At 38.3% G+C, this 17,002-nt stretch overlaps 1 protein-coding gene across 1 annotated transcript in view; it reads left to right on the top strand.

Moving 5' to 3' along the window:
- Positions 1-17,002, top strand: part of LTN1 (listerin E3 ubiquitin protein ligase 1) — a 70,968-nt gene that overhangs the window by 3,389 nt on the left and 50,577 nt on the right. Inside the window, exons 2-8 of the mRNA XM_047876147.1 lie at positions 5,063-5,309; positions 5,391-5,503; positions 10,575-10,778; positions 11,568-11,666; positions 12,174-12,404; positions 14,781-14,833; positions 15,547-15,727. Coding sequence (XP_047732103.1) covers positions 5,276-5,309; positions 5,391-5,503; positions 10,575-10,778; positions 11,568-11,666; positions 12,174-12,404; positions 14,781-14,833; positions 15,547-15,727 — 915 coding nt within the window. The 5' untranslated portion in view covers positions 5,063-5,275. The remainder of the gene's footprint in view (positions 1-5,062; positions 5,310-5,390; positions 5,504-10,574; positions 10,779-11,567; positions 11,667-12,173; positions 12,405-14,780; positions 14,834-15,546; positions 15,728-17,002) is intronic.

Here is a 17,002-nt window from a genome sequence, read left to right as displayed (position 1 = left end):
ATTGACAAGTACTGAACAGAGTGGCGTGACAAGTTGGAGGGGTGGGCTGGGGCCATGTCATGCATGATCTTATAGGCCATTTTTATTAAAAAAAAAAATCCTTCTAGCTGCAGCATGCATCCTAGATTGAAGAGGGAAAATGCACGTTTATAAACCAGTTAGGAGACTATTGCCAAGGAATGATTCTTGGCTTAGACAGTGGAGATGGTGATGGAGTTTGAAATGCAGAAACATTTGGGAGGTATTTAGGAGGTTAAGTTGTTAGGATGCTGAGGGGTTATTGAACAGAGGGAAAAGGGAGAGAGGAATAGGAAAGTTTATTCCAAAAGTGTAGTTTGTGAAAGTGAATTTACTGTGGTGCATGTTACCAAGATAAACAATACAAGACACCCAAGTTTGGGGATAAAATAATTCCACTTTGGGGAGCTTGAATTTGAGTGTCCAAAAGACTTCAAATTAATCCCTTTTTATTTTAATTCTTTAAAAATTTTTTTAAACATTTACTTTTGGGGCGGGAGGGGCAGAAAGAGGGAGACAGAGGATCCAAAGCAGGCTCCACCTTGTAAGCACAGAGCCCAATTTGAGGCTTGAACCCATGAACCATGAGATTATGATCTGAGCTAAAATCAATAGCCACCCAGGCACCCCTTAAAATGTTTTCTACTGTTTATTTTTGAGAGAGAGCACCCATGACCTGAACCGACGTTGGTTGCTCAACCGAGTGAGCCACCCAGGTGCCTAAGCCTTCCAATAGAAATTGCATCTGTAGGTCTGGACTGGATATAAATTTGGGAGAAAAGTTGTGAATATGGATGAAATTTCTTAAGCAGAGACTATGAATGAAGAGAGCAAATGGCCTGAATGGAATCCTGAGGGACTCCAATATTCAATATTTGAAAGCTCCGTAGAGGCAAATGAGTCATCAAAGGAAACCAAGGAAAGGAAGATTATGAGAAAAAGTCTGAAAGTACGGTATCAGTAACCTAGAGAGTATTTTATAGATACACTCAAATTTCTCCTCCTACCCCTTACTCCACTGGACTTGTTGAAGCAAATCCCAGACATCATAACTTTTTATCTGTACGTTCCGATGTGTGTCTCTATAAAGATATATTTAAAATGTTTTTTAATGTTTATATCTTTATAGAGACACACATCGGAACGTACAGATAAAAAGTTATGATGTCTGGGATTTGCTTCAACAAGTCCAGTGGAGTAAGGGGTAGGAGGAGAAATTTGAGTGTATCTATAAAATACTCTCTAGAGTATTGAGAGAGAGAGCATGGCTGGGGGTTGGGGGCCAGAGAGAGAGGGAAACACAGAATCCGAAACAGGCTCCAGGCTCTCAGCTGTCATCTCAGAGTCCAACTGGGGGTTCAAACTCATGAACCGTGAGATCATGACCTAAACCAAAGTCGGATGCTTAACCTACTGAGACACAAAGGCACCCCTCTATTTTTAAGTTTTTGAGGAACCTGCATACTGTTTTCCAGAGGGCTACACCAGTTTATAGTCCCATCCAGTGCAAAAGGGTTCCCCTTTCTCCACATCCTGGCTAACATCTGTTGTTGCCTGAGTTGTTAATTTTAGCCAATCTGACCGGTGTGAGGGTGTACCTCATTGTGGTTTTGATTTGTATTTCCCTGATGATGAGTGATGTTGAGCATCTTTTTATGTGTCTGTTAACCATCTGGATGTCTTCTTTGGGAAAGTGTCTATTCGTGTCCTCAGCCCATTTCTTCACTAGATTATTTGTTTTTTGGGTGTTGAGTTTGATAAGTTCTTTATAGATTTTGGGTACTAACTTTATCTGATATGTCATTTGCAAATACCTTCTCCCATTCTGTCAGTTGTCTTTTAGTTTTGCTGATTGTTTCCTTCTCTGTGCAGAAGTTTTTTATTTTGATGATGTCTCAATAGTTCATTTTTGCTTTTATTTCCCTTGCCTCTGGAGGGAAATACCTGGTAAGAAGTTGTTGCGGCTGAGGTCAAAGACATTGTTGCCTATTTTCTCCTCTAAGATTTTGATGGCTTCCTGTCTTACATTTAGGTCTTTCATCCATTTTGAGTTTATTTTTGTGTATGGGGTAAGAAAGTGGTCCAGGTTCATTCTTCTGCATGTCACTGTCCGGTTTTCCCAGCACCACTTGCTGAAAAGACTGTCTTTATTCCATTGGATATTCGGTCCTGCTTTGTCAAAGATTAGTTGGCCATATGCTTGTGAGTCCATTTCTGGGTTCTCTGTTCTGTACCATTAACCTATGTGTCTGTTCTTGTGCCAGTACCATACTGTCTTGATGATTACAGCTCTGTAATAGAGCTTGAAGTCTGGAATTTTGAGGCCTCCAGCTTCGGTTTTCTTTTTCGGGATTGCTTTGGCTATTTGTGGTCTTTTCTGGCTCCATATAAATGTTAGGAGTGTATGTTCCTGCTCTGTGAAGAATGCTGATGTTATTTTGTTGGGATTGCTTTGAATATGTAGATTGCTTTGGGTAGTATTGACATTTTAGCTATATTTGTTCTTCCAATCCATGAGCATGGAATGTTTTTCCATTTTTTCATGACTTCTTCAATTTCTTTCATAAGCTTTCTATAGCTTTCAATGTATAGATTCTTCATCTCTTTGGTTAGTTTTATTCCTAGGTATTTTATGGCTTTTGATGCAATTGTAAATGAGATCGATTCCTTCATTTCTCTTCCTGCTACTTCGTTATTGGTGTATAGAAATGCAACCTATTTCTGTACATTGATTTTATATCCTATGACTTTGTTGAATTCATGGATCAGTTCTAGAAGTTTTTTGGTGGAGTCTTTGGGTTTTCCACATAGAGTATCATGTCATCCACAAAGAGTGAAAGTTTGACTTCCTCTTTTCCAATTTGGATGCCTTTTATTTCTTTGTGCTGTCTGATTGCTTAGGCTAGAACTTCCAACACTAGGTTGAATAACAGTGGTGAGAGTGGAACATCCTTGTTGTTTTCCTCACCTTAGGGAGAAAAGCTCTCAGTTTTTCTCCATGGAGGATGATGTTGGCAGTGGGTCTTTTGTATATGGTATAAATTTTATTTCAAGCCTTGTTTTTCCATTTTTTAAATTTATTTTTTAAGTAAACTTTACACCCAACACAGGGCTTGAGCTCACAATTCCAAGATCAAGAGTTGCATGCTTGGGGTGCCTGGGTGGCTCAGTTGGTTGAGCTTCCTGTCTCTTGATTTTGGCTCAGGTCATGTGGGATTGAGCCCCATGTCAGGGTGAGTGCTAGACCTGGAGCCAGCTTAAGATTCTCTCTTTCCCTCTGCCCCTCTCCTCCTCCTCTCACACTCTGTCTCTCTAAGAAAAAGAAAAAGAAAAAAGAGTTGCATGCTCTACTGACTGAGCAAGCCAGGCACCCCTATCTTAAACCTTTTCATTTTATATTTGTATTTTTTCTTAGTTCCCAATGGCATTAACATAATTACATATTTGCTTTTTTAAATCAGATAGGAATTTAGATGAAAACTCGTCTTTTTCAAGTAGAATTCTATGAGTTTTGACAAATGCACATAGTTGTAACCATTACCTCAATCAAGATACAGAATATTTTCATCACTTTCCAGAATTCCGTGTATCTTTGTAATAATTACTTATTTGATTTGATTTCACAATAATAGTACTGATACTATTATGCTATTATAATTACTGAAAATAGTTTAAGAATTTTTTAAGTGTTTTTGTCAGGTATATTCCATATAGATATATAGTCAAATAAATGTGCTCTAGAGTCCACTGAAATAATTCCTCTTTGTGTTACAAAGCCATCAACTTTGATATACAGGTGTATTTGTTTCACTTTGCTTTTTTTAGGGACAGTTTCTAAATTTTTTTACTTTTGTGCTAAAATCCTGTGAAGTATTTACTTGATTCTGAATTCCAGTCTACAGAACAAGCTATATTTAGAGAAGTCTGGAGCTCAGAGGAAGTGTCCCACGGAACTAGGAATCAGACGTCTCAGGGGAAGGTTCCTGCCTGGCTGCCACTGCTGGTACTCCTGAGGTGCACAATAAGGGTGATAGATTCTTGGAAAAAAGAAGAAGATGCAGAGTGAAACCAACTGCCCCTAAATGAATTGATGCTGGTGGAGCAAAGCAGTACTGCTGGTTTGATGCTAACAGAACGGAGCAAGTCGCTTCTCCTCATGTCAGTATCGTTCTAGTCCCCACTGTTGATGGAGTCTAACAGGAAGCCAGTTGAATAAAGGAGAAATAGTTTGTATAAAGGGGTGAATGTGTGGACATGAGATACAATAACTAGCAACATTGAAAAAGCAAAATCACTTAGTACAAGATCTGTACATTTCAAATTTTTATAGACTTCCAAAAACTGCACTTAACACTTTTGATACGAAAGGGGGGGATTTAGAGAATATTACCTGGAGCATAACTTCTCAAGTTTTGTTTTTTTTAACTTCCCAAAATTTAACAAGACCTGGGAATCATGTTAAAAATGCAAAATCTGGGGGTGCCTGGGTGGCTGAGTCGGTTCAGCTCATGATCTCACGATTTGCGGGTTCAAGCCTCGCTTGGGGCTCAGTGCTGACTGAGCTAGCTCCAAGCCTAGAGCCTGCTTCCATTCTGTGTCTCCCTCTCTCTCTCTCTCTCTGTCTCCCCTCCCCCCACTTGTGTTCTGTCTGTATCTCTCTCTCAAAAATAAATAAACATTGGGGCGCCTGGGTGGCTCAGTCGGTTAAGCGTCTGACTTCAGCTCAGATCACGATCTCGCGGTCCGCGAGTTCGAGCCCCGCGTCAGGCTCTGGGCTGATGGCTCAGAGCCTGAAGCCTGCTTCCGATTCTGTGTCTCCCTCCCTCTCTGCCCCTCCCCCGTTCATGCTCTGTCTCAAAAATAAATAAACATTAAAAACTTTAAAAAATAATAATAATAATAAATAAATAAATAAACATTAAAACATGCGAAATCTGATTCAATAGTCCTGAGGTGGATCTGACAGTTTGCATTTCTAATAAATGCCCAGGTGATGCTAATGACTGCATTTTAGAAGGTTTAACATTTTGCTATCTTTCCACAGCCACGACCATGTCATTCTTCTGCTACCATAGGAGAAAAATGTCCTGTTCGTGACTCACACCAGTTTCCTACCCGCTAAATAGGGGACAAACCTAGCCCCCGGACAGCGCGAAAGGCAGGATTTGGAGGATCGGTGCTTGGCTTGGCCTCTTATTGGGCATGGATGACGTCACTCGGCCAGGCGTGGCTCTAGTTGTGACGTTTCCCAAGGCGGATGGTCAAGGACGCGGCGGAAGGCGGGAGCGGAAGTGAGGAGGCGGGAGGGCGGGGTGGGTGGCGGAAGGGGAGGGCCGGGGAAGTCGCTCCAGTGGGTCCTTTTCCGGCGCTAGGGGCCGGAAGTTGTGGCCCGGCGGTGTCAACCTGGGAGCTGCAGGCTGGGAGTGTGGCTGAGACCGCGACTATGGGCGGGAAGAACAAGCAGCGGACCAAGGGGAACCTGAGGGTGAGTGCGAAGTGGCTCGGCCGACCGGGAGGAGTTCTCTCGAAGCGGCTGGCTCCACCACGCGCACGGCCGGAGGGCTTGTGGAGCGCGGTTGTGGGGAGGCGTGTGTTTGCGTGTCGAGTGTGACCTCCCGGTTGTGTGTGCGTCCCCACGAGCGGAATGGGTTGCCTCCGAGGAGATTGGGGATTTGCGAGAGAAAAGATGGTCCATGCCAGAGCTGTCTCCGCCTGAGCACAGACCCCAACAGTTTCCATTAAGAAATGGTTCAGTGTCTATATCAACTGGAAGGTTACCTGGCCGGGGTAGCAGGGGTTCGGGTGGGGGGAGTGGCGTTAGGAACAAGGGAGTTGGGTAGGAAGCATTTAAAGTGAGCCTGGTGTGCGGGGCATCTCGATTCATGTCGCCCATTTGCTCAAAAACCTGGGGCTCCCCACATTCCTCGGGGTAAAGGCCAAATCCCCGACGATGGTATGTGGCCTGCCTTTGGCCCCTTCGTGTCTCTGGCACCATCTTCAACGTCCTCCTCCTCGCCCCCTCCATCCAGCCACACTGACCTCGTCACCGACCCTTGACCTTGCCTGGCAGGCTCCCCAACGCTCTTTTGTTAGGTGGCTGCAAATATTGCCGGAGACACCCCATTGAGCTCTCTCATGATCGCCTGTTTTTAAATTGTAGCCCTCCTCGCACTCCCTGTGCTCCTTTCCTGCTTTATCTTACTCCTTTGCACTTAGGAGTTCTCACATACCGTGTAATTTACTCTCTCCCTTTATGTACTGTCTTGCTTCCCTGGGATGTAAGTATTATGAAGTCAGGTGTTTTCATGAAGGCTGTTGTTATTCTAGGAGCGTAGGACAAGGATTGGCATAGAGTAGACGCTAGCTAAATACTGTTTAAAGAATACCCACAAGTGGATTAAACCTACATGATTAGGGATGTCATAATGTATTTTTATGGTACTAGGTTTGTTATGGCACAGTCCAATTTTATGGAGTGCTTTTTCCCTGTTTCTGATCAAATTCTAGTGATATCAGTACAACATTGTCTTAGATCTGTCATTTAGTCTGTTTTTGGCAGATAGTACCAACAATAATAGTGACTTGCCTTGTGCGGGTACTGCGTTAAACACTTGCATTCTCATTGGATTTTAATTTTTTTATTTAAATAATTCTCTTGTTTTATTTTTTAAGTATTCCAAATATGAGGGAAAGTTGCAAAAATATTAGAGTGACAAGCCATATGTTCTTTACCTAGAATCACCAGTTGTTAATATTTGGTGACACTTGTTTTCTCTCTCTAAATATGTGTGTTTTGCTGAACCATATGAGAACTAGTTGCATACATCATGACACTTAGCTCCCGAGTACTTCAGCAGGTATATTCTAAACAAATGCCATTCTTCTACATAACCTTGAGCAATTACAACATGCGGAAAATTTAACTTCAGTAAAATACTATTATCTAATAACATAGAACACTATTTAGATTTCTGTAGTCATCTCAATAATGTTCTCTATAACTTGTTATGAGATACAGCATTTGAAAAAACACTGAAGGTCCAATCAAGGATGGAGTGATTCCATTCAGTTATTTAGTTCTAGGTAGTTTTCCCGTGTTTTTTTTTTTTTTTTTTTCTGCTGCTGCTGCTTCTTTTTTGAGGGTAGTTCTTCTATAACAGGGACAGTCTGGAAAAGTCTAGGCCACTTGTTTTACTTAATTTAGAATTGTCTAATTGTTCCTTTGATTAGATTCAGGTTAAACAGTTTTTGATAGGAATGCTTCATAGGTGATGTAGCATCATCAGTGGATCGGGTGCACATGATGCTTGCGTGTCTTATTAGTGATGTTATTTAATCACTTGGTTAATGTGATGTCCATTTAAGAGTATCTTTTTCTACTGGCTATTAGCAAATAACACTGGGAGTGGTATTTTGAGACTGAGAATAACCTGTTCTCTCACAAACTTTCACTTAATTGTTTTAGCATCCTTTGTTGATTTCTTGCTGCAATCAATTTTAATGGTTTAAAAACTATATTTAATTTTGACAGTAACCCAAGTAACAGCTTAGTTGCTATTTTTTTTTTTTTTCACTTTAAAGATAATGGTTCGGAGGCTTAGAGGAATTAATTTACCTACGTTCATTAGCCAGGAAGTTGCATAGTTGAGGTTTGAACCTCAGAGTGGCAGTCTTTCATTCAACAGAAGACTTTGAGTACTGAATGCCATGTGTTCAAAGATGATAGACAGATGTTTCTTATTCTTTTTTTTTTTTTTTCAACGTTTATTTATTTTTGGGACAGAGAGAGACAGAGCATGAACGGGGGAGGGGCAGAGAGAGAGGGAGACACAGAATCGGAAACAGGCTCCAGGCTCCGAGCCATCAGCCCAGAGCCCCACGCGGGGCTCGAACTCACGGACCACGAGATCGTGACCTGGCTGAAGTCGGACGCTCAACCGACTGCGCCACCCAGGCGCCCCCAGATGTTTCTTATTCTTGAACTGTTAGTCTGATGAGAGACATATAAGTAAGCAAATGATTATAATATATTAAAGAACTATGATACAGGTGTGAGTAGAAAGAAAACAGTGGAACAGAAAAAGAATGGTAATTGACCTGAGGGAGACAAAGGTTGAAAACAAGAGTGTGTTTTGAAAGATGAGTAAGAGTTTGTCAGGCAATGGAAAGAAAGAAAAGGTTTTCAGGCAAAGAGAAGAGATTGCACAAACATCAGATTGTGAAGGGCATAACCTATTCAGAGAACTGTGAATTCACTTTGGGACTGGAACATCAGTGGTGGCAGCAAAATTGGGAGAGGAGGGGAGGACCTGTGACAAGGGAAGAAAGAGTGTTGGGAGATACACCTTGGAGAAGTGGAGGCCAGATGCTGAAAGATCTTGTAAATCTTCCAGAGTTTGGCCTTTAAACTGTAGAGTCAGGATTGCCACCTCAGATACCTCTAGAAGACAGGCACAAAGGAGTGAAGTAGGGGCGTGCCTGGGTGGCTTAGTCAGTTAAGTGTCCAGCCCAACTCTTGGTTCTGGCTCAGGTCACGATCTCACAGATGGTTGTGAGATCGAGCCCTGCGTCTGGCTCTCTGCTGACAGCGTGGAGCCTACTTGGAATTTTCTCTCTTCCTCTCTGCCCCTCCCCTGCTCTTGTGCGCTTTCTCTCTCTCTCTCTCTCTCTCTCTCTCTCTCTCTCTCTCTCTCTCTCAGTAAAAAAAAAAAAAAAAAATGAAGCGCATGTAGTATAAGGAATAAAATCAAGGTTCTTAATTTTTGAACTGTGGGTATAAGCATTTAATATACAATAGAGGAAGTAATAAGAAACAGTAACTATTTTAAGCTCAAAGTAAACATTGAATAAAAAGACACAATTAGCCTATTTTAAAAATAATTTGTTACTTTACCATTGGAAATTGGAAATCTCATACCTTTCTTCACTCAGTTACCTCTAGCAGCTCTGGTATTTCAGGTCAGTTCAGAATTTAGCCTTGACTCCTTTAGCTTTTAGCATTAACTAGTTTTTTATACTAGTTCATTATTCTGTTTTATAATAAAACTTTACAAATGGTATTATAGATAAAATTCTGATGTCCCAGTGTCATCATACTTAGTTTTCAACATTGTATTATAATTCACTAACTTCCTTTGTAGCTCTTTATTCATGTACCAATATTGAGAAAGGCGAACTGAATAATGTTAGTTCATTTTAATAAAGTTCCAAAATAGAGAACTTTTTTTGAAATTAGTCTTAAATGCTACTATTTTGAAAAAAAAAATGTAATTCATGTTATCATTTTCATTTCTGGTCATTCAGTTTAGAAAGTAGCCGAGATTATTCCTTGACAAATGAGTTTCCCAAACACAATTTGACTAGGTATGAGCAAATTGAATCACCTTTCAGCCATTCTTTTAGAGAGGTCAGGAACAGATGAATACGTGGGTTGTAACGTCATGCTAGACATTGAACTGAGGCATTTTTCTATTAGCTAACAATGGATATGTTTAGTTTCTTTAGCAGTTTAAATGTTTTCTTTATCGCAATCAACCAATTAACTTTTTGTACTAGGAAGCTACTATATTGTGTATCGATTTAACAAACCACAGGCTATGGTTCAAAGGAATGTATCATATATCCTGACCATTGTATTGATTTTATGTCCATAGTAATATAATTTGTGACCATTATAGCTCAAAGAAGTTAGAGTAACTTTGGGTATGTAGAAATGAGTGTGTCTGCCCTCAAGGAACTCCGAGTCTTAGAAATAGCTATCATTAGATTGGTCCCATGGTGATTGTTTAATAAATGTTTGTTGAATGGATGAAAAGATATAATTCATTTATGAATCAATTTTGTATCATTACATAGTACACATTTGTGTGTATATACTCTTTATACAAATTTGGAAATTAATTTTATAAAGTAGTATTTATTCTTACTGTATGTGATGCATTCTGAGTTTTAACATTTTATTCTATTTTTTTGAAATGCTGTCTTGACCCATTAAGTTAATATCATGAGCCACTAATGGATTGTGTCCAGTTTAATAAACATTTTTCTGATGTTTAGCAAACCAGAAAATGGTTCCTAGGATAATTATTAATAGATTCTTAGTGATGGGAACATTGCAGTGGATGAAATCTTAGGCTAGGAGATAAAAAGTTCTTGGGGCTCCTGGGTCACTCAGTCAGTTAAGCTTTCGCCTCTTGATTTCAACTCAGGTCATGATCTCTTGATTCACAAGATCAAGCCTCATATTGGGCTCTGCACTGTCAGCATAGAGCCTGCCTGGGATTCTCTCTTTTTCTGTGCCCCTCCCCTAGTCGTGTGTGTGTGTGTGTGTGTGTGTGTGTGTGTGTGTGTGTGTACACTCATGCTCTCTCTCTCAAAATAAATAAATTTTAAAAAACATTTAAAAAGAGAGGCTTTATTAAAAAAAAGCTAGCAAACAAAACTTCTCAAATAAAAGCTTGTTCCTCTCTGGGAATTGTGAAGGATAAGAACTCAAAATTAAATTTTGAACTCTTCCTAGACTCTGAATCTCCCCCCGCCCCCCACTTTCTTATCAGCCTTCAAACAGTGGCCGAGCTGCAGAACTCCTTGCCAAAGAACAGGGAACAGTGCCTGGATTTATTGGTTTTGGAACATCACAGAATGACCTTGGCTATGTTCCTGCTATTCAGGGAGCTGAAGAAATTGACAGTCTTGTAGATTCTGATTTCCGAATGGTGCTGCGGAAACTTTCTAAGAAAGATGTCACAACAAAGTTAAAAGTAAGTTTTATGTTGTTTTTTATAAAAATGATCAAGAAAATTCTTCAAAAATAAATAAACGTTGAAAAAAAAAATTAAAAAAAAAAATCTCTGCCCCTCCCCCATTCATGCTCTGTCTCTCTCTGTCCCAAAAATAAATAAACGTTGAAAAAAAATTAAAAAAAAAAAAAAATCAGGCTCTGGGCTGATGGCTCGGAGCCTGGAGCCTGTTTCCGATTCTGTGTCTCCCTCTCTCTCTGCCCCTCCCCCATTCATGCTCTGTCTCTCTCTGTCCCAAAAATAAATAAACGTTGAAAAAAAAATTTAAAAAAAAAAAAAGAAAATTCTTTTGTTAGAACAACGTGTCAATTGGTATATTTTATGTAAAGCAAAATGAGCAATCATTTATCACTAATAAGTTCTTTTACAATTGTCCTTTTTTCTGACACATAGACTTAAGCTTAGTTTACCATTTATCTTCTGGATTACAAATTTGTTTGTCGTTCTGCACTTACTTGAACCATTTTGGAATTCTGGCTGTGCAGTTTTTCCCGTTAGAGAATGGGAAATTTGACCTTATAATATTAAATTGAGTTTTTTGTTTGTGTATATTTTATTTTTTAAAAAAATTGAGAAGCTTCTATCATAGTATGCTGTGAAGGAACCCTTCAAATTAGTCCCATATGGCACAAACAGAAGCAGTGCATTCTCCCGTTACATAAAATAGACTGTTTCTAGCACAGAAAAGATCTAATGAGTAGCCAATATTATGGCGGTTGATTCTTAGTAATGTTGCTAATTTACTTTCAGGCTATGCAGGAATTTGGAACCATGTGTACAGAGAGAGACACAGAAGTCGTAAAAGGAGTTCTTCCATACTGGCCAAGAATTTTCTGCAAAATTTCACTTGTAAGTATTAAAAACTTACACTAGTTTATTTCGTTGTACAGTTTTTGATTGAAGTCATGAGAACTATTACACGTACATGATTCATTTTTGGTGAGGAGTATAAAATGTTATGTCAATATTATGCAATTTGGATCATGTTAAGTTGTATAAAGTGTATTTGAAGTCTGGGTTTTCAAAACTGATGTGATTACTAGAGGATTACCTAGATACTTTCTAGTTATAGTAAATTCTGACAGTTTAACTTCTTTGTATATTTGCTGGAAGAGAATGAGAGTGAATTGCTTAATATTGAAGGCCTAACCTTGAATAGTCTATCTTGAATAGTTTTTATCATTGCGAGAAGGGGAAAAGGAAAGATTAATCAATTTTTTTCACATAATAATTAATTTTAGTTAAGCTCTGCACATAGGTGAATTCTTACTAATGGGTCATCATAGCATATCTGGAAATGTCTGTATATGTTTTTATGGGTTAGAGCTATTTTAAACCATATTATATTTTCAATAGGATCACGATCGCCGGGTTCGAGAAGCCACGCAGCAGGCTTTTGAAAAGCTTATCCTTAAAGTAAAGAAACACTTGGCTCCTTATTTAAAAAGTTTAATGGGCTATTGGTTAATGGCTCAGTGTGATACTTACATGCCAGCTGCATCTGCAGCAAAAGATGCCTTTGAAGCAGCTTTCCCTCCAAGCAAGCAACCTGAAGCCATAGCATTTTGTAAGGATGAAATTACAAGTGTAAGTTCTTGGAGTGATTCTGTATTTTTTTTCTCAAGTATTTAAGGGATATAGGCATATTATAACAGCAGCTCTTTTGCCTGGCATTATAAAGGAACGAGTAAGTGAAATATTTTTAATGGAAGTTTGCCTTTCAAAAATGGTGTTTAACAAAATTGACCATTTTTGATTTTTAACATAATTAGCATTTTGGATTGGATCTTTCTAAGTTATTTAAATTTTTCATCTTTAATTTATATAAATCCTAGTCATACTACCTAAAAATTTAGGTATATACTTTATGATACATAATCTGAAAAAAGAGTATGTCTAAAAAAAAATCTAAATTTAAATCCTAAAAATAAATGTAAATAAAAATAAATCTATACCCTAAAAAATAAATCTAAATTTATTTTTCCCCATATTTCCATATCAATACAAGTATACAGATATACTTCATTCTTTCTGTTGGTTTTCTGATATTCCTTTGTATGGATGTACAACAGTTTATTTAACTCCTTTTATATCATACATTTGGGTTTTCCCTGTTTTTTATTATAACAAATACTGCGTCAGAGAACATTTTTGAATAGATTTCTTCATACCCTGTCGGAGTGATAGTAGAATTTCTAGTAACCATATATGTTGGGTCAAAGGATGAGGACATTTAAAAATATTTTTATATTGATAAATTGTCCTTCAAAAGGCCATATAAATTTATATTGTCATTAACAGATACGAAAGTTTCTCCAACACTTGGCCAGGGTTCTTGCAACACTTTTGCAAGACTGATATCAGCCATAACTTCTGTGGCTTTCAGTTTGTATCTTATACTGTCCTTCATTTCTTCTCCCTTTATCTGCTATTCCTAATATATGGGTCGGAAAAACCAGACAACTGAGTTCATTAGTATTCTCTCAAGAAATAAAAGTAGACGTACTATGAATGATGGGGAAATTGAGGATTTTAAAAAATTCATGCTGGCATTCATTCCTTTATTTAGTACTTCTGTGTTTCCATAGCACCCTGTGTCTTTTTTAAACACCATCCCTCATTTCAGTTAGTCAGCCTCTCTGTGGCTTCCCATTATACTTACATGTCCAGATTTCTTATCCTGGCCTATAGGGCTCTGCATGGTCTGGTCCCAGCTTACCTATCTGATCTTTTCACCTAACTCTTCCCCTGCACACACACACATGTGCATTCTGGTTCCCCATTTAAGTTCTTGGTTCTTCCATTTTTCATTTTCCAAGTTTACCAAGTTTGTTTTTCTAGGGAGAGGGTTTATAGCTTTAATCATATTCTCAAAGGGAGTTCTCAACCCAAGAATCATTGGTATATTTGAAATATCAAGTGATAAGTGTTGTGAGAGTGAAGTGTCATGAGTTTGGACACTAAGAGTTTAAGAAAATGGATTTTGAGACAACCATTTTGGCTATTCATAGTTTTTTGTTTGGTTGGGTTTTTGTTTCTTGGCTTTGTTATGGATGGATAACTGATCATTGAATATGTGGATTAGTTCCTGCATTATTTTTCCGTTAGTTGGTTATGTCACAGTTCCTTACAGATATTGGGCTTGAACTTTCCTAAGTTCAAAATCATTTTTTTAGAGAGGGGTTAGGCCATTGAGACCAAAATGTCAGATTTACAGGCATTATGTCATACTGTCTATAAGAACATGGGCTCTGGGTTTCTGTCACATTCTGTCATTAGTTATGCATGACCTTGGGTAAGTTTCTGTGCCTCTATTTCTTTATCTATTAAAGTAGAAATTAACTTGTACTTCATTGAGCAGTTGTGAGGATTAATTTAGTTAACGGATGAAATGTACTCAAAGCAATACCTGGCGTATGGAAAAGTTCAATAAATGTTAGCTGTTATAGTTGCTGATAAAAGTGATACTAGAATAGTGAGCTCTCTAGTACTGCATGCTGGAAGTAGGCAGACTTACCCACTTTGAATGGAACCTTAGACTTTCCTCCATGATGGAACAGAGCACAATGTGTGTTCTCCCTTATGTGCAGGGAGATGCTCAAAAAGAGAGGAGAGGAAAACAGCCTGAATTTCTCTTTCAAACTTACTAATCGGGAATTCTACTTCACTGCTGTGTACAGGAGGAATGGAGAGACGAGAGACCAGGAGTATTTAGGGGAAGATTCTTGATGGGTACTGGAAATGTTCAGAAGTACCCTCTCTTTCTTACCCCAGTCAGCCTTAGGGATTCATAGGGAAAGAAAAATAGGTAAAATTCAAACCTTTTAGTTTTGCTGCTTAATTTTGCTAATTTTGCGGGGAAGGGGTAAGAGCTTTTAAGTAAGATGAGGTTTATGCTCTAACTGTTCACCATTGACAGTTCAATAAAATCTCAAGGCTCATGGGATTTTTCCTCCTGTGTAGGTGCTACAGGATCATCTTATAAAAGAAACACCTGATACACTCAGTGATCCACAGTAAGTTGTGTTATATCTATGTAACTCACGTTAAGGATTGGCTTCGCTCATCTGTAACAAGATGGTAATTTCAATGTGACATTTTTAAAAAAGAGATTCTTAAAGTAGATATGAAAATACTTACTATAATGCTATATGCCAGGTGCTATTTTAAGTGTTTTTACTTGCAGTTATCTTGCTATTTAACTTGAATTATCTGGGCATTACACATTTGGTTGTTTAAAAAGAGATGTTTTTATATTTTTCCCACATTTACCGTTTAATTGTCCTAGCAGGAATCATTTTAAGGTCCGGTTGAACTAGTGGAAGAACTCTGAATAGTTCTGTTGAGAGTGGTAAAATCACCCATTTACTTTTGCGTACTAGTCAAACTGTTAGGAGTCCCTAATGGCAAGTAATCCTAGATGCACTGATATCCATTCCCTAGACTCATCCTATTACTTGCTACTGAGAACAGTATATTGCCCACTTTTTTCAAGCCACAGCTTTTCATCTACTTTCCCCTTGTATTAGTTGAAAAATATGTGATTCAAATTTTGTGTTTGTTTGTATTTTAAGGGAGGAGGGTTGGCACAGGACGAATAGAATGCAGAAATAAAAATAAAGCAACTTTTGTAGATATTTAATGATATAACATTTAAAATAGAAGTGCCAAGTATGTAGTTTGGCTTATGCTCAATTCTTATATATGTTTATTTTCTTTTCACATCAAGAACGGTTCCAGAGGAAGAAAGAGAAGCTAAATTCTATCGGGTTGTAACTTGTTCCTTATTGGCATTAAAAAAATTGCTTTGCCTCCTACCTGATAATGAGCTTGATTCTCTGGAGGAAAAATTTAAGTCTCTTTTATCACAGAATAAGTTTTGGAAATATGGAAAACACAGTATACCTCAGGTATCTTAATCTTTTATTGTAAACATCTGTGACTCCTTTTTTCCACCCTGATCTTGTTAGTTTATGTTTGTGTTTTATGCTTATTGTTTAGGTTTAAAACTCTGCAAACACATCTTTGTCGTTGGACTGAATTGCCTCTTTTACTGCAATGTTATTGTATTTTCACTTTTTTATTTAGTTATTTAGACTTCAGAGTTGTATTATCACACTGTTCTGTTCATGGTACCTTAAAATTGTTGGTGTGCATGAAGGTCTTCTAATTTCATGCATTTTTTTTTTCTCTTATGTCTCTGTCTCCTTCTCCATCCTCCGCTAGCTAACCATTCTAAATGTGCTTAGTGTATGTCCTTTTGTATGTATAGTTGATTCTTCTTATTCATGGTAATTAGCTTATATGAAGAACCCATGAATATTGACTAAGTGAATACTGCAGCATTACTCTTAGGGGAAATATAGGATTGGGTGCCTGTGAGTCTCTGGTCACAACATTTTTGTCAGTTGGTCAATAAGAAACCTTGTTTTGTGTGTGTCTCTGTAAAGACATCTTATTAATAGATATTGTTGATTCATTAACATTGACAAAGACAACAGCACTAGAAGTCATGCCTGAATGAAGCTTCTGTAACACTTTCTCTATTGGGTACATCACTGCCTTTTGGAATGTATTTTTTACCTGTGCTTTTTAAGAACTAAGTACTTTTTAACTTTATTTTTTTTAAGTTTATTTACTTGGGTGGGGTGAGGGAAGAGAGAGAGAGAGAATGAGAATTCCTAGTAGGCTCCATGCTGTCAGCACCGAGCCTGATGCAGGACTCCATCTGCTGAACTGTGAGATTATGACCTAAGCCAAAATCAAGAGTTGGATACTTAACTGTCTGAGCCACCCAGGTACCCCAAGTTCTCAGTACTTTTTTAAAAGTACAAAAATACTTTAAATCTATCATGTCCTCATATGAGTATTTGATCAGGCCTTCTAAATACTATGTAGGATTAAGAAATTCGCATCCCTTCTATTTTACCTCTGCATTCCCTCAGTGATAGATGCACTGATTGCCTTCAACTCCCTGCTGTCACAGACAGTGCAGCAGTGAACATCTTCATTCATGTGTCTTCAAATCTGCAAGGATTTCTTTTTCTGAAATTCTCTTAGCTTTTGAATTGCTGAGTCAAAGAGGATATGCATACTTAATTTTCTGAGTGGTGCCAGATTGCTCTCTTGAATGGCTGCATTACTCTACACTCAACCATCATTGCCTGATGAGCCCTGTGTATCCT

The sequence above is a fragment of the Prionailurus viverrinus genome, chromosome C2 (assembly GCF_022837055.1).
Source record: "Prionailurus viverrinus isolate Anna chromosome C2, UM_Priviv_1.0, whole genome shotgun sequence".
NCBI lineage: Eukaryota > Metazoa > Chordata > Mammalia > Carnivora > Felidae > Prionailurus > Prionailurus viverrinus.
The sequence above is the reverse complement of the archived record's forward strand: the minus strand, read 5'-3'. Positions and strand labels throughout refer to the sequence as shown.